Source organism: Ahaetulla prasina, chromosome 5 (assembly GCF_028640845.1).
Source record: "Ahaetulla prasina isolate Xishuangbanna chromosome 5, ASM2864084v1, whole genome shotgun sequence".
NCBI lineage: Eukaryota > Metazoa > Chordata > Lepidosauria > Squamata > Colubridae > Ahaetulla > Ahaetulla prasina.
In genome coordinates, this window is record NC_080543.1 from 84713654 (window position 1) to 84739453 (window position 25800).

The 25800-nt window shown below is 38.1% G+C and overlaps 1 protein-coding gene across 1 annotated transcript in view; it reads left to right on the top strand.

The window, feature by feature from the left end:
* Nucleotides 1–25800, top strand: part of ACE2 (angiotensin converting enzyme 2) — a 54955-nt gene that overhangs the window by 2999 nt on the left and 26156 nt on the right. The window contains exons 3-8 of the mRNA XM_058186241.1: nucleotides 3134–3321; nucleotides 13533–13682; nucleotides 14862–14955; nucleotides 20428–20571; nucleotides 22762–22874; nucleotides 25340–25448. Coding sequence (XP_058042224.1) covers nucleotides 3134–3321; nucleotides 13533–13682; nucleotides 14862–14955; nucleotides 20428–20571; nucleotides 22762–22874; nucleotides 25340–25448 — 798 coding nt within the window. The remainder of the gene's footprint in view (nucleotides 1–3133; nucleotides 3322–13532; nucleotides 13683–14861; nucleotides 14956–20427; nucleotides 20572–22761; nucleotides 22875–25339; nucleotides 25449–25800) is intronic.

Sequence of the window (25800 nt, forward strand, 5' to 3'; positions counted from 1 at the left end):
AATCCAAGTGTCGGATATTGAGCGAGTCTCTGTTTGAGGTTTCTGTCAGTTAAATAAATAGTTGTCAATCGTTACCCTGCTTCACCTCCATCATTGCTGTTCTGAGAATAGAACACCGTGCATGCGTGCCTCCTGGGTTTTGCCTGTATACACTGCCTCTAAAGCAGTGAGTTAAAAAAAAGAAGTGAGAGGAGGAAAAAAAAGGCAATCTGTCAGGGCAAGCCAACCAGCTACTGCTCCAGGAGGACGTGGACCATTTGGGTCACTTTTGCTTCCCGTCCGTTAAAGCCCATGCCTCAGGAAAGAGAAGAGGGGAAAATCTCAAGGCCTGCAGGCACTTTGAGGGGAATGGCAAGGTCGTGAAGGAGTGGGAAGAAAAAGATAGCAAGATCGCAACAAGAGGGAGGAAAAGAGGAAGGGGCAGTTGTAATGTTGGTGCTCAGGGCCGCAACGCGGTCTCAAACCCCTTCCTGTGCCAAGGAAGTGGATAGCTCCATCCTCTATCAGCCTTGCGTGTACATGCACACACCCACACCTACACCCACATGAGAGAGAGGGGTGGGGGAGAAAGAGAGAGATGAGAAACAGAGAGAGAGATGGAGAAAGAGAGAATAAGAGAGAAAGAGACAGAGAAAGATGAGTGAGAGAAAGAGAGGGGGGAGAAAGAGATACGAGAGAGAAAGAGAGAGGGAGAGAGAGATGAGGAGAAAGAGAGGGAGAGAGAGATGAGAAACAGAGAGGGAGAAGGAGAGATGAGAGAGAAAGAAAAAGAGCGAGCGAGTGAGAGATCTGTTTAAGTGAACCTTGTGGTCATTAAGTGAACACTTTGGTTGTTAAACAAGTCCATTTCCCCCAATGGGCATTTTTAACCGGAAACCAGATGGAATTGTTGAAAACTGGCAAAAAACATAGAAACCCTCAGTCACATGACTGTGTGGGATGTTGTAACTGTTCATAAATGTGTGTGTGTGTGTGTGTGTGTGTGTGTGTGTGTGCAAGGCTGTCAAAACTCCAAAAATAGGTCAATTAGCTCTGGAAGGTCAGTCGTAAATTTGAACACTTGATAAGCATCCAGCCATTAAGCGAGGACCACTTGTGTTTGGTTTGCCTTAAGGGTTCAGAGCTGTATGGAATCTGGTTTCCTTTGACCCTTTGGGGGATTGCAAAAGGTCTGAATGGAGGAATCTTCGTAGGGGGAACTAGGATCGTGACCACCTAGCCACGGCCACCCAGTCACATGATCACCTAGCGACAGCCACCCAGTCATATGACCAAGCCACTCCCGCCCAGTCACATGACCATCAAGCCACGCCCACAGAATCGATAGTAAAAAATTTCGAATACCACCACTGGTCAAAGGTTTAGGTTTTTTTCCATCAACTGTGCAAGATGAGTATTTAAATAGATTTCTAACAATAAAACAATTTATTTTTACATATGTTGTTTATATTTAACAGCTTCAAAATTGCTTTAACAGCTTCCCAAAATTGTTGCATTTCACATACTATATTTTGACATAACTCCCAGAATTCGCAGCCACTAACTTTTGTTATTCTGATGTCAGATAACTTCATAGTCAATGCCAATGAGCTAAATCCTAACAAATCTCAATATCATCATGGTCAGAATTATGCTTTTCTGGAATTCTGGGAATTGTAGTCCAACTTCAAGGGTACCAAGCTGGGGGAAACTGTCCCTTGTACCAACACCATTTTAAATTATTATTTCATTTTTCTTCTTTAAATTTGCAATGTTCTAATTTTATGTTTTATTTTATTTACTTATTCTTGTTAATATGCTATATTATCACTGGGCAAATCAACTGGACATAATTGCAAATGATACACTTGTGCCAAAATTTGTCCTCTATCTTCCTAATATTTTTATTCTCTCATGAAAGAGACTTCTGTTTTTCTTTACATTACAAATGTAATGTAAAGAATTTTGTTATATCCAATTAATTTAGTTATTACATACTCATACTTATATATATATATATATACTTATATATTGTATAGTTATTTCATGCTTACGCTTATATATACTGTGTGACTAAATAAATAAATAAATAAATAAATAAATAAATAAATAAATAAATAATTCCACTACTAAGAAGGCAGAGCCTTTTGCTTTCTAATTTACATTCTAATCTGAAAAAGGGCAGTTCAGAAGGTACTTATGACATAAACTGGGCATTAACGGAAACTGGAATTACTACAGTCCAATGGAGAAATTACTTACAATGAAAACTGTTGTCTATTCTGATCAAATCATATTTAGAAAAGCAACAATGCATAGATGAAATGCCTTCCAGGAAAGGAATATTATTATCAGCTTGCATAAGGTCATTAAGGATGAGGGGAAGGGTGAGTTGGATTCAACCAGCAACTTTTTCTGGGCAAAAACAACAATTATATATCTAAACTATAAGGTACTAAACCAAGGGTTTTTTGCAATCATAGTAATGATGCACAAACAGTGATTAGCTACACCACTTAGCTCAGCTCATTTTCCTCATAAAGGAAAGCAGAAAAGTGACCTCATAAAGGAAGAGGAGGTATGGGTCTGAGGAGGTCCAAGGGACTATGTCCAGAAGTGGAACTATTAAAGAAAAAGACAGAAGAAGCTGAAAAAAATAGTTGGAGGGAAGTCACACGGCTGACTCTTCTAAGGTGAGGAATGCTAAAGTTCACATATTCATTTGATGCAGCTAACCAGAACTTTGGCATTAGGCCTTCTAGTCGTATCATATTGTATAAGTCTGTTTTTAAAACCTCCAAGTTCTCATCTCAGAAAATGTGACAGGACAGATGATAACAAGCTCTATCATTGACAGGATGCTGGGGAAATATTAACTCTATGTAAAAGCCTTTCAAAAGAAAACCATAAAATGCTTACAGGTAATTATCTTTCTCCAGAAGTTAATTATTCACTTTTGCTTACTTGGCTTTAACACCGCCCCCCCACTTCTAGATTTTGTCCCTTTGCTGGATTAAAACTATAAAATGCCCTGTGAATAGGTTTCTTCCTCTTTTTCTATAGCCAAACACTGGATAAATACTAATGAAACAAGCACTGATCAGGAAGCCTTCTTCAAGGAGCTTTACCCATCCAGCATTTTTTGACCTAAAAGGAATTATGTTATCCTGGCTCTGCTTTACTTGGAGTCTTGTTGTTTTGGCTGTGGCCCAGGATGTGACCCAGCAAGCTGCAGAGTTTTTAAAGCAATTTGATGCCCGTGCAGATGATCTGTATTATAATGCATCCATCGCTTCATGGAATTATAATACCAACTTGACAGAAGAAAATGCCAAAATAATGGTGCGTACCGATGATGACTATTTGCTGTTTATTTAAGAAATAAATGGGAATGTAAAAGAGGATATTAAAAATGATCTGGAATGGTGAATGAAATAAAAAGCTCAGTATCAGTATCAATAAGGAATAGATTAAAATGGCATATGCTGAACTTAACAGCATCATAAAACCTACCTGAGGCTTACCTGAATTACAATTGAAGGCTAATTACAGTCTGACAATAAATATAAAAAAATAGTATGTTTCCTAAAAATGAACAACTAAGGCATTGATTATTTCAGATAGAACTGCATGTTTTCTAGACCAAATTTTGTAAAACAGATGGAAGGATTTCAGTTATAAAATACTGATATGCCTTTGTCTGATCCCTCATAGCTGAAATCAGAGACAATCTAGAAATGTTAGTTTTGACATTTCCCCTAAAATATTTAAGAATCATACTGTACTAATTTTGTTTTATTCTACTGTTTTCAGAAAAATTTATACAGCAGTATGATGTGACCATCTTTCTACCTGGCATAATTAATTCATGTGAATATTCAAATATCCTAAGTTGTCTTAACATATTTTAGCAAAAGCAAAACCAGTGACTCAACTGAAGAAAAACAGATGCTTCTCCCACTCTGACTGCTGTATATCCCAACAGCTTTGTTCACAACACTATAAAAAAGATGTTGAGACTCTATAAAAAGTGCAGAGAAGAGCAACCAGGATGATTAGAGGACTGGAGACTAAAACATATGAAGAACTGTTACAGGAACTGGGCATGACTAGTCTAGTGAAGAGAAGAACCAGGGCAGACATGATAGCAGTGTTCCAATATTTGAGGGGCTGCCACAGAGAGGAAGGGGTCAAGCTATTTTCCAGGACACCTGAAGGCCAGACAAGGAATAATGGATGGAAACTGATTAAGGAGAGATTCAATCTAGAAATAAGGAGAAATTTTCTCACAGTGAAAACAATCAACCAATGGAACAGCTTGCGTTCGGAAGTTGTGGGAGCTTCATCACTGGAGGCTTTCAAGAAGACTGCCATTTGTCAGAAATGGTGTAGGGCAGGGGTGTCAAACTTGCACTGTCATGGCATCGTCATGTGACGTATTCAGGACTTCCTCCCCTTTGCTAAACCAGGGGGCGGGGCCAGCACGTGATGCATCTGGTGTAGGGTCTCCTGCTTTGGCAGGGGGTTACACTAGATGACCTACAAGGTCCCTTCCAACTCTATTAATCTAATCAAAGTTGGGTCAAAGTTCTTCAGTTGGGTCACTGGTTTTTCTGTTGCTAAAATATGTTAAGACAAGTTGGGATATTTGAACATTCACATGAATTAATTATGCCAGGTAGAAAGAGGGTCACATCATGGAAGAAGGAAGGAATCTACTGGAACTACAGCTATTCTATCTAAACCCATAATTGATTCTATTTATCTATAAGTTCATACTGTGATTTTTATGTTTATTGATATTAGCAATCTCAATAGCTTTCTATAGGTGTAATGAGCTTCAAGATATTCCACTTTGCCCTATTCTGATTCCCTTCTATTGGTAGCATATAATTTTATTGCTGTATTCTGTCAGTACTTTTTGAGGACAGCATACAAATCGAGTGGGAGAGGGAAGTGGAAACACTTCTCAGGGTTACAGTCCAGTTAAGGCTTATCAAATGAAGGAACAAAGGTGGGCAATGATTCTTAATGTTACAAAAAATTTTCTAATGACTAGCTGGAAGAAAAACAGGCTATTCATACCTCAGAAATAGTCATCCAAAGAGGAAAGATGAGTTTTGCTAACTTGTGCCTTAAATTTCATACAGGGCATTCAGAAAGTATTCAAATCTTCTTCACTTTTGTCAATTTTGTTATGCTGCAGCCTGAGTCTACAGTTGTTGAAATGCATTTTTCCTCATTAAACTGCACTCAGTACCCCATAATGACAAAGTGAAAACAGAATTTTAGAAATGTCTGTAAATTTATTAAAAAGAAAAAAACCTGAAATATCACATTGGCATAAATATCTTTGCAACAACACATTAAATTTAGCTCCGGTGCCTCCCATTTCTCTTGATTGTTGCTGACATGTTTCTACACCTTGAATGGAGTCGACCTGTGGTAAATTGAATTGATTGGCATGATTTGGAAAGACACATACCTCTCTGTAGAAGGCCTCACAGCTGACAATACATACTGTAGCAGAACAAAAGCCATTAGGTCAGTGGTGAAATGTAAAATTTGTTACTACCGGTTCTGTGGGTGTGGCTTGGTGGGGGGGGGGTAATGTGAGTGGGTGGGCATGGCCAACTTTTTTTTTAATTTTTAAAAGCATTTTTTCTGCAACCTCTTTTGCCGAAGAGGTTATCAAAAATGCTTTTAAAAGGCTCTGACAATCCCAGCTGAGTTGCCTGATCATCAGAAGCTTTTATTTTCTTTTAAAAGAAAAAAAAAAGCCTCTGACGATCAGGCAACTCAGCTGGGATCATCAGAGCCTTTTAAAAGCATTTTTTCTACCAAAGGCTCTGACAATCAGGCAACTCAGCTGGGATCGTCAGAGCCTTTTAAAAGCATTTTTTACAACCTCTTCAGCTTTTAAAAGACTCTGATGATCCCAGCTGAGCCATGCAATCATCAGAGGCTTTTTTTTAACTTTTAAAAGAATTTTTTCGGTGGAAGAAAAAATGCTTTTAAAAGTAAAAAAACAACCTCTGATGATTGCGCGGCTCAGCTGGGCATGGGGGTGGGGCAGGGATTTTTGCTACCAGTTCGCCAAACCACCTGCCACCATCACTACCGGAACCGGCGTTCTGGTCCGAACTGGGAGCATTTCACCCCTGCATTTGGTCAAAGAAACTGCAGAGCTCAGAGACAAGATTATTGCAAGGCACAGATCTGGGGAAGGCTAGAATAAAATTTCTGTTGCACTGAAGGTTCTTAAGAGCACAGTAGCTCCATAATTCTCAAATGGAAGATGCTTGACAGAACCAGGACTCTTCCAATAACTAGCTGCCCAGTCAAACTGTGCAATTGGGGGAGAAGAGCCTTGAAAGAGAGGTCACCAAGAACCCGATGGTCACTCTGACTGAACTGCAAAGATCCTGGGTGGAAATGGGACAGAGTTCCAGAAAGAAAACCATCACTACAGCCCTCCACAGATCTGGGCTTTATGGCAGAGTGGCTAGATGGAAGCCTCTCCTCAGTGCTAAACACATGAAAGCCCGCTTGGAGTTTGTAAGAAAGCACCTGTGAGGAACAAAATTCTCTGGTCTGATGAAACCAAGATTGAACTGTTTGGCTTCAATTCTAAATGTTATGTCTAGAAGAAACCAGGCACTGCTCATCACCTGCCCAATATCCACCCAATAGTGAACCACGGTGGTGGCAGCATCATGCTATGGAGGTGTTTTTCAGCAGCAGGGATTGGGAGTTCGGTCAGTGTAGAGGGAAAGCTGAATGGAGCAAAGTGCAGGGATATCCTCAATGAAAATCTGTTCCACAGCACTCAGGACCTCAGACTGTGCCAAAGGTTCACTTTCCAACATGACAACAATTCTAAGCACATAGCCAAGACAATACAGAAGTGGCTAAGAGACAACTCTGAATGTCCTAGAGTAGTCCAGCCAGAGCCCTGACTTGAATCCTATTGAACACCTCTGGAGGAACCTGAAAATGGCAGTCTACCATCCAACCTGACTGAGCTTGAGAGGAATTGCAAGGAAGAATGGCAGAAAATCTCCCAGTCCATGTGCGCAAAGCTTGCTGCATCATATCCAAAAAGACTTGATGCTGTAATTGCAGTCAAAAGTGCTTCAACAAAGTACTGAGTGAAGGGTCTGAATCAGTGGTAGGTTTCACTTACCTTTGCTACCGGTTTGCTCGCACACACACCATTTCTGTACATGCGCAGAGCGTATTTGATGACATTCAGGCGGGTGGGCAGAGCTTCCAGCCACTGCTGCTAACAGTTTGTCCGAACTGGGGCGAATCGGTAGCAATCCACCATTGGTCTAAATACTTATGCCAATGTGATATTTCATTTTTTTCTGTTTAATAAATTTACAATCATTTCTAAAATTCTGTTCTCATTTTGTAATTATGGGTATTAAGTGTAGATTAATGAGCAAAAAATGCAGTTCAACAACTAGACCAGTGGTGAGATTCAGCCAGTTCTGTCTGGATCCCATGAACTGGTAGCGGTGACTGCAGGAGGCTCTGCCCACCCGGCTGGATGTAATGCGTGACTACTGCGCATGCGCAGAAGGCCGTTCACATGGGCAGTGGTGGTGCATGGGAGCGTAGTGAGGGAGCGCAAGCGCACACTCACATTTGTGAACCGATAGGGTACTTACCAGTAGATAAGTGAATCCCACCTCTGCTGTAGACTCAGGCTGCAGCATAACAAAATTGACAAAAGTGAAGAGGATTTGAATACTTTCTTAATGCCCTGTATATCTTCTGAGATCTGTCACCTACTTGGTGTATCACTTTGATTCCATTGTTATAGAAATTTCTATTTATGAAAATAAACACCAAATGACATGTGTATATGAAAAGTTTTAAATTATGTAAATGACCATGATGTAAACTTTATATTTATCAGTTTCAGCAGTTAAGCCAGCACATTTTTTCCTGTTCGATCTTAAGGTAACTAATTATCATTGGCTGAATCTGTTAGGGATATTGGCATATTCCTTCTAGTGCTCAAGCCATTATAATAACTTATTTAGAACTGTGATATCAGCAATCATTTAAGACACTTTTCCAATCCATTGCCTTCCAGATGTGCCGGGTGGCAGTTTTCATTATCTTCAGCCAGCATGGTCATTGGCCAGAATGATGGACATGAAATCTAGACCAATTGTATTGTCTCAGATTACAAATTAAAATACATAAAGATAAGCTAAAAAAAGCAGCATCATGAGTTACTGAAAAATAGCTAAAACAATTTTCTTTATCTCAAAAGTGTTTTTTCAAAAGGCAACTGGACTTTTTTGGTTTTTTCTTTGAAAACATTTCGCTCCTCATCCAAGAAGCTTCTTCAGTTCAATGAAATCAGTAAAGTCCAGTTGCTTTTTGTACATAATTTTCTTTAAATTGGGGGTTGCTACTGTCTAAATACTATTTTAAAATTTCAAATTTATTTTCATTAAATTTTTAATTAACATTTAATCTAATTAATTTTTTAAATTAATAACATTTAGTGTGTTGTTAGTTGTGACCTACAGAGGCAGTATCTCGCTGACCTTGGTTGGATCTGATTAATACTTGGTAGAATATTCCCAAGAAATAATAGTATTTTATGCAGGACCAAAAAATTGAAAGAATATTCACCTTATATTTTATACTATAATCTGTGTTAGAGTACATTAATATTATTTAGTACTCTGTGCATGTTTTATTCCCAGACTTCTTATCACTATCAATTAAAATACTTTGCATACCTATACAAACTCCTTAATTACTATGTAATTTCATTACTTTACTATTATGTTCTGTTAAGAGTGTTTTTCGGTTCCTCATTACCAGTAGTATGCATCACAATACTTCATGAGCCTCTGGACTAGTGGAATGCAGGGAGCACTATACTGACTTATAAAGAAGCCCTAAATAGTAAACCTAACCGAATTATTTTAAAAAAACATGAACATTGTTATCAGTTATGGTAGTGTTCCAAGCTTCCTCGCCAATATATGCCAAGATCCTTACCACTCTTATCAGCCATACTATCATCAACGGTTATTGCATTTGGCATGAATCAAACTAAGGCTGGTAACTAGTCTGCACCTTCTCTCTCTCTCTCTCTCTTTCTCTCCTTTTTTTTCTTTCTGAAAAGCATTATGTAAATTATAAATGTACATCTGATTTTTACATGCAGTCAACAACATGGTGTCATGTTGTTGACTGAAAAGAATAACTATTATTATTATTATCTTTATTCATTAAACATGAAACTCAGTCAACTGAACATTCAAAAAGGCATCACAATTACCATTGACTGGTGCTAATGGTTGATACGTGTTCCTGCCAGCGTCTTAGGTATCAACCAAGTACCTTCTTAAGATGTACAATGTTCCAAGTAGCGCAGTTTTTTGCAGTTCCACTGGTGTTATTGCAGGAAGCTGCAATTTGTTGATGTATCTTATAAAATTCTTGGACATGGTACCAAGTGCCCTGATGATAATGGGTATCACTGTTACATATTTTATCCATAGCCGTGTAATTTCGATGGCCAGGTCGCGATATTTCATAATTTTTTCCAGTTCTTTTTCTTCAACTCTGGCATCTCTTGGTACTGTGATGTCAATAAGTTGTATATTTCAGTTTTCGACAACTGTGATATCTGGTGTATTGTGTTTCAAGTAACGATCTGTCTGTATTCGAAAGTCCCACAAGATCTTCACTTTCTCATTTTCTACTGTTATAATGGTGGCTGTGCTATACATTGGTTGTTTCATATGGTGTGCTGGATGGGATGGACATTAAAATGCTGTTCACTGCAGTTAGTAGATCTTTCACTCGTTTGCTATGCACTTCGTGAATGGTAGGCAATCTTTTTCTTTCTATGTTTTCTTTGATATGGTTTTCAATCTTTTCTTTCAGCATTTTTGCTAGACCACTTAGCTGTACACTTTCGAATTGTTGCACAGGAGGATTTTCATCCTGTATGTTGGTTTCTTCCACTGATCAGTCAGTTTGTTCAGGTGTTGGAACAGTTTCTTCAGCCTGTTGTTCATTACCTGTTGTTTTCTTTTTAGCCAATCTTTCTAGATGTTGCATTTCTACATCTGTGAAAACTTTATTACAAATGATGAAGCATCTTTGATCCATTAATCTTTGTTCAGTTATGTCATTTTCTGGGTTTTTTTCCTTCCACAGTTGCATCATTTTTATTTTTATTTTGAAATCCCCTAGCTGTTGGTTCTGCCTGGTAATAATATTTGATGATTTCTTGATTTTTTTCAGTTGTCCAAGTTTTGCACTTTTGTTTTAGTCGCTTTGCAGTTGCACATCCTGGTTCTCTAGCAGTAACAACTGACCCCTATAGCCCCTTTTTCGACAGATGTCCAGGAGCCATAGCATCTGATGCAGTCCTTATTGACCCAGGCAATGACCGATCCAGTGTGGAATTTCATTGATTCCTTCTCATCATTAGTGATGGTAGGTGCCTAGGTTGGTTCAGGGTGGCTAAGCCACTACTGATCCAAAAATGATAATCCCATAACCGTAGAATTGCACCGAATAGCTGTCTAGGCCCAGCCATGGCAGCCTAACTGATTTTTTAGTGGTAGAAAGGCAGGATAAGGAATGGGGGGGGAGCAAAAAAGTCTAACTGCCTGTTGGGGGGCAGAATCAAGCATGGGGGGAGGAAAGAGGTCTACCTGCCTGTTGGGTGGCAGCATCAGGAATGCGGGGGGAGGAAAGATTTTATTATTATTATTATTATTATTATTATTATTATTATTATTATTATTATTATTATTATTATTATTATTCAGAATAACAGAGTTGGAAAGGACATTGGAGGTCTTCTAATCCAACCCCCTGCACAAGCAGGAGACCCTATACCAATCCAGATAAATGGCTGTCAAATCTCTTCTTAAAAGCTTCCAGTGATGGAGCATCCACAACTTCTGAAGACAAGCCATTCCACTGGTTAATTCTCACTGCTAGGAAATTTCTCCTTATTTCTATGTTGCTTCTCTCCTTGATTATTTCCCATCCATTGTTTCTTGTTTTGCCTTCTGGTGCTTTGGGAAATAGGTTGGCCCCTCTCTTCTGTGGCAGCTCCTCAAATTTTGGAACACTATTATCATGTCACCCCTAATTCTTCTTTTCACTGGACTAGACAAATCCAATTCCTGCAACTATTCTTTATATGTTTTAGCCTCCAGCCCCCAATCATCTTTGTAGCTCTTTTCTACATCTTTCCAGAATCTGCATTTTTAAAATAATATGGTGACCAAAACTGGATGCAGTATTCTAAATGCGGTCTTACTAAGGTTTTATAAAGATACTAAAACGTCACATGATCTCGATTCTATCCCTCTGTTAATACAACCTAGGATTGTTGGCTTTATTGGCTGCCGCCGCATACTGCTGGCTCATATTTAAGTTATTGTCCATTAGGACTCCAAGATCCCTTTCAGAGTTACTATTGTTGAGCCAGGTTTCACCTAATATGTATATGTACATTTGATATTTCTTGCCTAGGTGTAAAACATTATTTTTCTCTACATTGAATTTCGTTTTGTTAGCTAGGGTCCAGTGTTCATCTGTCGAGATCCATCTGGATCTTGAGCCTATAGTTGAATGATCTGCATGAATATTACACAAAATTCATGATCAAACTCCAAAGTAATTGTGTTTGACAAGAAAAACGGAGTGAACAATTATAATTAGAGTAAGTAGATGAATTTGTGTGGCTTGGTAGAATGATTATGATGATTTAAAAAAATAAGTGGATAAATTTTAAAATGTAAATGCAGGTGGAAAGCTGCTGTGGCCTATTTTGAAGAATGAATGTTTGTCAAAAGAATTAAACATGGCTGGGTATAGTAGCATGTATCTGCCCACATTATTATATGGAAATTAAAGTTGTATTTGTCAAGAGAAGTATAAAAGGGAGTTTTATATGGTCAGAGTGGGATAATTAAATGTATGTTCTAAAACAAAAAGAGATAGGGTTAAAAAACGAATGGGTGATGAATGACAGTAGACTGAATACAAAGGTGTGTGGCTGGTGTGAAAGAAGTCAGATTGAATGAAAATTAAACTCTAAAAATGAATCTATAAAAGAAAAGTGAATGGGTCATGATGAAAAGGAAGACCAAGATGGCCTTGGTTGGAAGGAGGTGATAAGTTCCTCAAAAGAAGAAAAATAATATATAAAGTGACATATGGACATAATGAAAGCAAGAGTGTTTTGCGAGGACAGAAGGTATGAAGAAATGTAGTATAGTAAATTATGTGGTTATGCACTATTGTACAGCTATATTTCATTTTCTTATAGCAATAGTACTTAGATTTATATACTGCTTAATAGTGCTTTACAGCCCTCTCTAAGCAGTTTATAGTATCAGCATATTGCCCCAACAATCTGGGACCTCATTTTACCGACCTCAGAAGGATGGAAGGCTGAGTCAACCTTGAGCCCCATCGGGATTGAACTGCTGGCAGTCAGCAGAATTAGCTTGCAATACTGCATTCTAACCACTACACCACCATGGCTCTTATAAATTTGAATTCTTTAATTATTATTTCATACTCCATTAACATTGCTTAACCTGAAAGGGAATAACTTGCTTGTTTGCTTATTTATTCATATACTTTTTTTAATCTGCCCATCATAACAAGTGACTATGGGCAGGATGCATAAAAACAAATTAAAAAACAATTAAAATAATATAAAAATATATGGGATTGCTGAAGTATTGTCATAGATGGTAATACAGCCAAGATACAGGGCCTTTGATGCACTTAGGGCCCTAATCCCGGGAACACAATCAAGTCTTCCCGGCCTAACAAAAGGCCAGCAGAATCAAGGTCATCTTGATCTCTGAAGGGAAGGCCAGGGAGGGCAGATAAGCCACATGCCCTGATCCCTGCCAGCCGACATTCCTTAACTGACAGGACCCAGAGCATGGCCAGCCTGCCTACTGAATTAGATGGGTAGTAGAATATGTATACATTTATGTACTTCAAACAGACCTAGCATCAGATGGTGGCTAGGAGAAAGAGCTTTCATTAATCTTAGTATTTTCCTTTAAAAAGAAATCAGACTTGGTTTTGAAAATTGATTGGAGAACTTACCATTTTTTCTCCATTTCCATGGTGTTTTCCTAGATGCTGTCTAGTATTTAGTTGGTTGTAAAGGAAGTGCTACAGAAGAAGCATAGATTGAATATGATTTTTGTTGGAAAATTGAAAAAATAATGAAGAATGCCATAAACCTTATACATTTTCAAAAAAACAAGCAAGTTCCTTCCCTTAGTACCAGCAGATTTATGCAAATGTTTTAAAATTGCAAATCTAGACTAACAACTGGAAGGGCAGAAATCTACTCTGCAAACCTGGCCATGAAACAGATTTGCATCAACTTTCAAACTCTTAATGTGTTACATGTAATTAAAAAGAGACAGGAAAAGTGGAAAAAAAGTTCTGAATCCTCAGTTTAGTTTTGAATGAGCCTGATAGAAAAACTCAAAATTCTAATATTTTTTTTTCAGCATGAAAGAGACAACATATTCTCCAAATTTTATGAAGAAGCCTCCAGGAATGCTAGCTTGTTCAATGTGAATCACATTACTAACGAAACCATCAGGCTCCAGATTCGTTTGCTCCAGAATCGACCAACAGATTCATCTACAAAACACCAAGTATGTTGCCAAGTATCATAGATGACTTTTATGCTAAATTCAACCCAGGTGTTATGTACCAAATGATTTCTGTTCTTCCTCATTCCGGTGAGGCATATATAGTATTAGTAATAATATCAGCAGCAGCATCACCCCAAATAAGAGCACCCCAAATAAGAGCACACGCGTGCCTACCATTCCTGTCCTAGTGTTTCCTTTTGTTATATAGAATAGAACAGAACAGAACAGAACAGAACAGAACAGAACAGAATAGAATAGAATAGAATAGAATAGAATTTTTTTATTGGCCAAGTGTGATTGGACACACAAGGAATTTGTCTTGGTGCATATGCTCTCAGTGTACATAAAAGAAAAGATACCTTCATCAAGGTACAACATTTACAACACAATTGATGGTCAATATATCAATATAAATCATAAGGATTGCCAGCAACAAAGTTACAGTCATACAGTCATAAGTGGAAAGAGATTGGTGATGGGAACAATGAGAAGATTAATAGTAGTGCAGATTTAGTAAATAGTTTGACAGTGTTGAGGGAATTATTTGTTTAGCAGAGTGAAAAACTGTTCTTGAGTCTAGTTGTTCTGGTGTGCAGTGCTCTATAGCATCGTTTTGAGGGTAGGAGTTGAAACAGTTTATGTCCTGGATGTGAGGGATCTGTAAATATTTTCACGGCCCTCTTCTTGATTCATGCAGTATACAGGTCCTCAATGGAAGGCAGGTTGGTAGCAATTATTTTTTCTGCAGTTCTAATTATCCTCTGAAGCCTGTGTCTTTCTTGTTGGGTTGCAGAACCGAACCAGACAGTTATAGAGGTGCAAATGACAGACTCAATATCCAATTAATATAGTTATTACATACTCATACTTATATATATGCTTATATATTGTATAGTTATTTCATGCTCATGCTTATATATACTGTGTGACAAAAATAAATAAACAAAATAATAAATAAATAAATAAATAAATAAATAAATAAATAAAATTAATCCATGCAGGATGAAGGCCTCTTCTTGAATGTTATGGACTATAATCTACCACACTGTGGAGTGTAGGTTGGTAGATAGATCTTTGCCCTTATCTGTATCTGTCTTCGCTGCCCCTGTTGATTTTTGAATAAAAGAAGTACTGTTTTATGCTTCTTTCAAACAAAGCTTCTTCTCATTTAACTTACAGCTGGATACTGTTTTACGTAAAATGAGTACCATGTACAGCACTGGGACTGTGTGCAAGCAAGATGATCATTTTAATTGTTTGCCCTTAGAACCAGGTAAGTACTGGTATCTTTTGTCAGGTTATCTGAGGGACCGTCTGTCTCTAATAATATCAGACTCTCTCATCAGGTCTGGCAAACCAGGGGATTATATCTGGGTCCCAGGGGATCAGCCTATTCAGCCCTGGTGTCTGCCATGTGGAATCTTCTCCTGGAGGTGAAATTAGCTGCATCCCTCTTAACATTCCACAAATAACTCAAGGCACTGTTGTCAGGTCCAGGGATCTCTGGGATTAGGGAGATTTTGTTATCTCCCTAGTCCCAGAGATCCCTGGATCTAATTTTGCAATGGCTCCCTTTGTTGTTGTTGTTAGTTGCGAAGTCGTGTCCGATCCATCACGACCCCATGGACAACGTTCCTCCAGGCCTTCCTATCCTCTACCATCCTCTGGAGTCCATTTAAGCTCATGCCTACTGCTTCAGTGACTCCATCCAGCCACCTCATTCTCTGTCGTCCCATTCTTCTTTTGCCCTCGATCTTTCCCAGCATTAGGCTCTTCTCCAGTGAGTCCTTTCTTCTCATTAGGTGGCCAAAGTATTTCAGTTTCATCTTCAGGATCTGGCCTTCTAAAGAGCAGTCAGCGTTGATCTCCTCTAGGACTGACCAGTTTGTTCATCTTGCAGTCCAAGGGACTCGCAGGAGTCTTCTCCAGCACCAGAGTTCAAAGGCCTCAATTCTTTGGCGCTCAGCCCTTCTTATGGTCCAACTTTCACAGCCATACATTGCAACTGGGAAAACCATAGCCTTGACTATATGCACTTTTGTTGGCAGGGTGATGTCTCCACTTTTTAGTATGCTGTCTAGATTTGCCATAGCTTTCCTCCCCAGGAGCAAGCATCTTTTAATTTCTTGGCTGCAGTCCCCATCTGCGGTGATCTTGGAGCCCAGGAAAATAAAATACCTCCATTTCTTCCCCATCTATCTGCCAGGAATTGAGAGGGCTGGATGCAATGATCTTAGTTTTCTTAATGTTGAGTTTCAAGTCAACTTTTGCACTTTCCTCCTTCACCTGCATCAAGAGGCTTTTTAGTTCCTCTTCGATTTCTGCCATTAGAGTGGTATCATCTGCATATCTGAGGTTGTTGATATTTTTCCCGGCCATCTTAATTCCAATTTTTGATTCATCTAGACCCACCTTTCTCATGATGTGCTCTGCATATAAGTTAAATAGGCAGGGCGATAGTATACAGCCTTGCCGGACTCCTTTCTCAATTTTGAACCAATCAGTGGTTCCGTGTCCAGTTCTCACTGTTGTTTCTTGACCCGCATACAGGTTTCTCAAGAGACAAATGAGATGGTCTGGTACACCCATCTCTTTTAGAACGTGCCACAATTTGTTGTGATCCACACAATCAAAGGCTTTAGCATAGTCAATGAAGCAGAAGTAGATGTTTTTCTGGAACTCCCAAGCTTTCTCCATGATCCAGCGTATGTTGGCAATTTGATCTCTAGTTCCTCTGCCTCTTCGAAATCCTGCCTGTACTTCTGGTAGTTCTCGATCCACATACTGCTGGAGCCTAGCTTGTAGGATTTTAAGCATAACCTTACTAGCATGTGAAATGAATGCAATGGTGCGATAGTTTGAACATTCTTTGGCATTGCCTTTCTTTGGAATTGGAATGTAAACTGAGTTTTTCCAATCTTGTGGCCACTGCTGAGTTTTCCAAATTTTCTGACAAATTGAGTGTAGCACTTTTACTGCATTGTCTTTTAAGATTTTGAATAGCTCAGCTGGAATACCATCTCCTCCACTAGCTTTGTTGTTGCTCAGATTTCCTAAGACCCATTTGACTTCACATTCTAAGATGTCTGGCTTGAGGTCAGTGACCACCCCATCGTGGTTATCAGGGATATTAAGCTCGTTCTTGTATAGGTCTTTTGTGTAATTTTGCCACCTCTTCTTAATCTCTTCTGCCTCTGTTTGGTTCCTGCCATTTTGGTCCTTTATCATGCCCATCTTTGCATGAAACGTTCCCTTCATATCTCCAATTTTCTTGAATAGATCTCTGGTCCTCCCTATTCTATTGTTTTCTTCTATTTCTTTGCACTGTTCATTTAAGAAGGCATTCTTATCTCTTCTAGCTATTCTCTGGAATTCTACATTCAACTGGGTGTATCTTTCTCTTTCTCCCTTGTCTTTCGCTTCCCTTCTTTCCTCAGCTATTTGCAAAGCTTCCTCAGGCAGCCATTTTGCTTTCTTGCCTTTCCTTTTCTTTGGGATGGTTTTAGTTGCTACCTCTTGTACATTGTTGCAGACCTCCGTCCATAGTTCTTCAGGCACTCTGTCTATCAGATCTAATTCCTTAAATCTATTTGTCACCTCTACTGTATATTCATCAGGGATATGATTTAGTTCATACCTGAATGGCCTGGGGCTTTCCCCTACTTTCTTCAATTTAAGCCTAAATTTTGCAAGGAGAAGCTCATGATCTGAGCCACAGTCAGCTCCTGGTCTTGTTTTTACTGACTGTATAGAGCTTCTCCATCTTTGGCTGCAGAGCACATAGTTAATCTGATTTCTGTACAAATTGGTGATGCCCATGTGTAGAGTTGTCTCTTGGGTGTTGGAAAAGTGTGTTTGCTATGACCATCATATTATCTTGACAGAATTCTATCAGCCTGTGCCCTGCTTCATTTTGTACTCCAAGGCCAAACTTTCCTGTTATTCCAGTTATCTTTTGGCTTCCTCCTTTAGCATTCCAATCCCCCATGATGATAAGGACATCATTTTTTGGTGTTAATTCTATAAGGTTCTGTAGGGCTTCATAGAATCGGTCAATTTCCTCCTCTTCAGCACCAGTGGATGGGGCATAGACTTGGACTACTGTGATATTGAATGGTTTGCCTTGGATTCGAACTAAGATCATTCTGTCATTTTGGGGTTGTATCCCAGTGTTGCTTTTCCTACTCTTTTATTGATTATGAAGGCTATTCCATTTCTTCTGAGGGATTCTTGCCCGCAGTAGTATACCTGATGGTCATCTGAATTAAATTCACCCTTTCCTGTCCACTTTAGTTCGCTGATTCCTAAGATGTCGATGTTTAGTCTTGTCATCTCTTGTTTGACCATGTCCAGCTTACCTTGATTCATGGATCTTACATTCCAGGTTCCTATGGAGAAAAAATCTTTACAGCATTGGATTTTCCTTTCACCACCAGATACATCCACAGCTGAGTGTCCTTTCGGCTTTGGCCCAGTCGCTTCATTCTTTCTGGCACTACTAGTACTAGCCCTCCACTCTTCCCCAGTAGCATATTGGACACTTTCCGATCTGAGGGGCTCATCTTCTGGCATCATATCTTTTTTCCTTTTTGTACTGTCCATGGGGTTTTCATGGCAAAGATACTGGAGTGAGTTGCCATGTTCTTCTCCAGTGGATCACGTTTTTTCAGAACTTTCTGCTATGACCTGTCCATCTTGGGTGTCCCTGCATGTCATAGTTCATAGCTTCATTGAGCTACGCAAGCCCCTTTGCCACGACAAGGCAGTAATCCATGAAGGGGAATGGCTCCCTTACTATAGTTATCATTCCCCCCTATTTCTTGTGCCTTTTTTATAGTTAAATTTTAATTGTGACTTTTTATGTATTTATTTTAATTTATTAATAAATGCTGCCCAAAGTAACTTTCAAATCATATGAGAAACTACACACATATGGTAAATAAATAAATTTTCCATAATCTTCAACTTGTACATTAATTGTTAAATGTCAAAACAGAAAAAATGGATTTTTGGATATTTTTATTATAGCCCCTGTTTCTTAATAGCACTGTTGGCATTATGTTTCATGCTAAATTAAAATAATCCAATTGCATTTGTGTGTGTGTGTGTGTGTGTGTGTATGTATGTGTACACACACATATGTATACATATACACTTACACACCCATTATATTAATCTCGTTTAGATAAGCAGCATTTTTCAAAGTGTGCAGAAAGAATAAGAAGTAGCAAGAAAAACAAATTAAATGCAGAAATTTAAAGAGAAAATAGAAAAATAAAAGAAATCTAAGAGACCTTCCCCTCAATTTATTTATTTGGTCAGAACTCACGCATACAGGAAGAGATTATCAACTGTATTTTATATATTCAGTTTTGGGTCAAATGCAGGGAAAGGAACTGTGCATTTCATCCATGATCTATCTGAACACAGCATTGTACATGTTATAAGCATGAAAACATCATTTGAGGCTCTTTTTTCTGAAGTACTTGAACAATTGGGATTCCACCACTAATACTATATGCCAATTAACATTTTAAGTCATGCTCTGGATGATTGTTGGGATGGCTGAAAAAAGTTCATACTAGAATTAGAAAAAGAGGATGGGGTATGATTATAGGACAAAGAGGAACCAGTGCAGACCCTTACTTTTAAATCAGTGGCTCCAACTGGGTGATAAGTGGCCAAACTGCCAGAGATCCTTGCTTTTCAGTTGCTACTAGTAAATGTCAGATTTGTATGAAATAAGTCCGCACAGCATCCATTTATAATATGCTAGTGAACAAATGTGCAGACCTAGCAAGTTTCAGTGGGACCTGGTTAGACTAATTACAGATCTGTCCTCTCAGATTTCAGGGCCAAGATCAGGTGTTAACATCAAAGTTTAGGAAATGGGTAATTGGTAATTCTTGAGATTCTAGCAATTGTGAGAAGCACTACTCCAAGAATTTTTTGTGGTGGTGGAGGGAACTGGACTGTATAGATAAGTTCAGGTTGTTCCTTCTGTACTGTCTTCTTAGCTGTCCATTAGTGGTTCATCATGAGATCTTGGGTGCATCTCAGGCTGAGAGAAGAGTTCCCAAAACCTTAAGTGACTTCAACATCCATGTCCCGGGGACAGTTTAGTGCAGCTTGTAAATTCATGACCATGAAGTGATTATAGCCCAAAGATACATGGATGAGCATGCACTGGATCTGGTCTTGACTTCAGAGCAGCTGAGATATGGAAGTGTCTAGTAGCTCTGTTTAGGGTTATCTGGACACTAATAGGGAAAAATAGGCAAAATACAGCTTCTGGAAATATGTTGAGGGTGTGTGTATGTCAGGGGTGGGTTCTACTTACCTTTACTACCAGTTCGCAATGGGATTGCGCATGTGTGATGGCACCTTCCCTTTTTAATCAGCTTTCAGCTACAAATGATTGACACACAGATGTGCCTCTATTTGTGTACATCTATTTTGTATTTCTGATTGATTTGTTGTATTATTTCTATTTTATTTCACTTTGCTGTGTGTCAAAGCAGGGTTGTCAAACTGGCGGCCTGCAGGCTGGATGTGTCACATGCAGGCCAGGCAGGCCACATCCACCCCAGCTCTAGAAAGGGGGAAAGCATTGCGAAACATCATGAGACGGCAACATGATGCGGCGAGTTTGACACCCATGCCCCAAAGCATAAGATTGGTGCTGTTAATGAGGAAATAAACAAACAAACAAATAATGGGAACTAACCTGATTTTATGGTGACAGGTTTGGATCACATAATGGAAAACAACTGGAATTACTCAGAGAGGTTGTGGGCCTGGGAAGGCTGGAGAGCTGATGTTGGCAAGAAGATGAGGCCTTTATACGAAAGTTATGTTGAACTGAAAAATAAATATGCAAGACTGAAGGGTAAGTTACAGTACCAAAGATTACCAGCATTAATATATTTTTCTCCTCAAGATGATATTTTTGCATTTTATAAAGCTATTTTTTCATGAGCATTACTTCTTTAATATACATGGCCAATTGGCAAAATGCTGCTAAAGTGGAATATTATGAATTTTCTTAAAACCAAGTACCATCAATTTATTTTGTACCTCAACCCTCATCGTCCACAGTCAGCATTATGGTGGAGAAGAATTCAGGAATATTAATTCATTGAAGTAGCATAATCTCTGTATTAATAATCAACATAAGTGTACCCAGTTTGGGGAAAATTGGTCAATGAATATCTTATAATCCACCTTGTGATGTTAATAAGAAAGGGGGGAAAGGGAATTATTGTTTGCATTAATAATTCATAGCTGATTTTTATATCAAGTTTATGATTTAATAAAAATCTTTTAAAAATTGAAAAGTGATGTTAGCACTTTAACTAGTGTGGAGTGCCCTAGAAGCAGGGAAACTCAACTTCTAGCCTCTAAAGCTATGGAAGTTCACTGGTTGACTTTATCCCAATCACACTCCATGTGAGCCATCTCATAGGGCTATTTTTGAGGAGGAAAATAAAACGATGTATTTTCTATACCACTGGAGCTCCTGTAGAAAAGGGAGTATAAACATAAATAAATAAAATGCTAAAGCATTGGGTATCAATTAAACATAACAGGAAAAAGAGAAAAAACAATAGAAAAAGGAAGAAAAGCAACAAAATATGTACCGGTACATATGGCTTTTCACACATGTATACATGTATACAAATATATATATATATATGTTTTCTGAGGTTTTCGCGGGTGTTTGTATGTAGGTCTTTGGTTATTCGGGTTTTCTCCTGCGTAAAATTGGAAGTGTCTTGGCAATGTTTCGACGAAGTCTCATTCGTCATCTTCAGGCTTCAGCTTCATGCTTCTAGGAGCAATGCTTCGTGCTTCTAGGAGCAATCATTGTTCCTAGAAGCACGAAGCTGAAGCCTGAAGATGATGAATGAGACTTCGTCGAAACATCGCCAAGACACTTCCAATTTTACGCGGGAGAAAACCAGAATAACCATAGACATATATATATATATATATATATATATATATATATATATATATATATATATATATACACACACACACACACACACACACACACACACACACACACACACAAATTTCAGTAAATGAATATCACATTTCATTGTAATAGCTCATACATAATTACATCTCTGAAAACCTGTTCTTAAATTACAAGTAATGTTAGATAGCCAATACACTGAGTTTAAAAAATAGGGTAAAAATACCTCTTCCTAATATTGAAGAACAGTTGTTCTCTTTCCTTTCAACAAGGTCAAGGAGAATCCATTTCTGTTGTCCACTCATCAGTTCTATGTAATACCATTCAAAAATAATATAGAAATCCACAAATATTAAAACCCAAAGTCAAATTAATATGTGTAAATATTATTTTTGTATTTGCACGATGAAGTTACATGCAAGTACATAAAGAATAGAGTTTTACACATTTCATTATTCTGACAAATTCATAGTTTGCCATTCAGTTTACTGAAACTGTCTCTAGAAGTTGCAATCTATTCAGCATCCCAAGGATTCAGAATATGCCTTTTCTGAGGTTGATAGAGAAGATGGAAATCTTTCTTCTTTTTGTAGATTGTTGAATTTGTATGTTATGAAATGTTTCTAATCTAAGATAATGGTATTAACCATCCACAATTATTCTTCAATTCATTAATCTGATGTATAACATTAACTATGAATTTTTACCAGTAGTTATAATAAGGCTTCATTCTCTGTATTTCTTGCCCCCTGCCCATAATACTACAAAATGAGATGGTAAAATAATCACTATTCAATCTGCCCAACCTGGATGCATTCCAGTTGTGTGGATTTAAACTCCTAGAATTGTCAGCATTGGCCATAATGGCTGGAGAATTTTAGGAGTTGATGTCTAAATAGCATCCAGATTAAAGTAGATTATTTGTTATGACATTAGCCTTTCCCTTCCAGATATATTGGGCTACAGTTTCTGCAAAAGCCAATTACCATTATTCAACAGAGGATTTTAGCATGGCTAATATTAACTTAAAATGCATTGTTCTAGAATCTGTGAGATGTACTTTAATGTCATGATGAGTGACAGGCATTTGCTTTTCAGGCTATGCTGACTATGGAGATTATTGGAGAGCAAATTATGAAGTAGATATTCCACAGGAGTTTCAATACCAACGTGCCCAGCTGATTACTGATGTGGAAAACACATTTAAGCAAGTAAGATTTAGCTTCAAATATTTTGCTTTACTGCACCAAGGCAAAACTATTTTTATGACAATATACAAAATTGCTCATATGGGTGTTGCAGTTGATGAATAAATAAATAATTGACAAATAAATTAACCAGTCCTTGAGCTAGGAAAACAGCATACCAGCATAAAATTTGCTGTGATTGTCACAATGGTAACAATTGGCTATTGGTGCAGTCCTTATTTATAATGTCCATAATACATTAGATTGTAGATTTCTTCAGCTTTGATTGAATCACCCTGCATAACATCTTATCAGTCAGCAACAGAACATATATTTATCACTCTCTTTAGCATGCGATGGCATAAGAAAATGAAGCAACTTGACAGATACAGACTACCATGAAATGACATTTTAACATTTCACGACCAGCTCCCTTCCCAAACTTTGGTCTCTAGCCACGGTCATCCCTGTCTTCAAAAAAGGAGACTCCAGCTTAGTTGAAAATTACAGACCAATTTCTTTATGCTGCGTCACCTGCAAAGTAATGGAATCAATCATCAACCAATCCATTACCCTCCACCTAGTAACAAACAACCTACTCTCTAATAAACAATTTGGTTTCAGAAAAAAATTATCCTGTAATTTACAACTTCTTCACTGCAAAAACATATGGACTACAAATCTTGATCAGGGCAAAACAATAGATGCAATTTACATAGATTTCTGTAAAGCTTTTGACTCAGTGGTACATGACAAACTTCTCCTAAAACTAAAATCCTATGGCATCTCCAGACCCCTCCACAATTGGATAACAGTGTTCCTGTCAAACAGACAACAAGTGGTCAAAATAGGCAGTGTCCTATCTAATCCTGTTCCTGTCAATAGCGGCGTTCCCCAAGGCAACACTCTTCTTATTATACATTAATGATCTCTGTGACCATATTATAAGTAATTGTGTTCTCTTCACTGACGATGTTAAAGTATTTAACACTACCAACAATACAGCTACCCTTCAAAAAGACCTTGACTTTGTGTCGGAATGGTCAAAAACTTGGCAACTCTAAATCTCAATTAGCAAATGCTCTGTCTTATACATTGGAAAAAAGAATCTGAACACTAAATACAAGCTCGATGTACATTACCTTGTAGATAACCCCCACCCCGTTAAAGACCTTGGAGTTTTCATATCAAACGATTTAAGTGCCAAAGGCCACTGCAACTACATTGCAAAAAAGGCTTTAAGAGTTGTAAACTTAATCTTGCGTAGCTTCTTCTCCAGAAACACTACACTACTAAGCAGAGCATATAAAACATTTGCTAGACCAATTCTTGAATACAGCCTGCCTGTCTGGAACCCATACCTCATTTCGGACATTAATACAATTGAGCATGTCCAGAAATATTTTAGAAGAAGAGTTCTCCACTCCTCTGATTACAACAAAATACCTTATGCCACCAGACTCGAAGTCCTGGGTTTAAAAAATTTAGAACTCCGCCGCCTTCGACATGACCTGAGTTTAACTCATAGAATCATCTGTTACAATGTCCTCCCTGTTGGAGACTACTTCAGCTTCAATCACAACAATACACGAGCACACAATAGATTTAAGCTTAATGTTAACCGCTCCAATCTTGATTGCAGAAAATATGACTTCAGTAACAGCGTTGTTAATGCCTGGAATGCACTACCAGACTCTGTAGTCTCTTCCCAAAATCCCCAAAGCTTTAACCAAAAACTATCTACTATTGACCTCACCCCATTCCTAAGAGGTCTGTAAGCGGCGTGCATAAGAGCACCAACGTGCCTACCATTCCTGTCCTAATGTTCCCTTGATTGTATCCAATTTCGTATAATTATTACATATTTATGTTTATATATACTGTTGTGACAAATAAATAAATAAATAAATAAATTGGTGTCACCAGTGGGAGAAAAAAACCCATTATCACCATCTTTGTAGATTGTAGATATACCAGAGGTTTTTTTTTACAGTATATATTTCTCATGGTTGCATGAACAGTATAATAGAGTTTGCAACTGGTGATACCGATAGGAGTAATGATACTAGCAGAATTTAATTCAAAGAGGGTCAAGTTCATGTACTGAAAGATTGTGAGCCAGTCACCATATTTCCTAATAAGAAACCTCTTTATTTATTTAGGAGCAAAATATTTTTTTCAAGATTACCAGAATGGAAGAATTAGAATAGAATACAGTAGAGTAGGGTAGGGTAGGGTAGGGTAGGGTAGAATGGAGTAGAACAGAACAGAACAGAACAGAACAGAATAGAATAGAATAATAGAGTTGGAAGGGACCTTGTAAGTCATCTAGTCCAACCCCCTGCTCAAACAGGAGACCCTTTACCATTTCTGACAGATGGCTGTCCAGTCTGTTCTTGAAAACTTCCACAACTTCTGAAGACAAGCTGTTCATAAAACAAACATGATTTCCCCTTAATTAAATGCCTTCCTCTCTGTTTTTTTTCCAGATAATGCCTTTATATAAGCATCTACATGCTTATGTACGGCGCCATCTGTACAAACGCTATGGGCCAGAACTCATTAACCCCAAAGGAGCTATTCCTGCTCATTTACTTGGTATGAAAATGCCACTTACAAATAGCTACATTTATTGAATAGACCAAGACACTTATATACAAGTAGTCCTCAACTTGCGCTGACAATTGAGCTCAAAATTTCATTTGCTAAATTGTTAAGTGAACTTTGCCCCACTTTATGACCTTTTTTGCAACAGTTGTTAATTGAATCTTTGCAGATGTTAAGTTAGTAACATGGTTGTTAAGTGAATCTGGCTTCCTCATTGACTTCATTTGTGTGAAGATCGCAAAAGATGATATGTGATCCCAGGTTACTGCAACTGTCATAAATATGAGTTACTTGCCAAGTGTTTGAATTTTGTTTACATGACTAAAGGAATGCTGCAATGGTC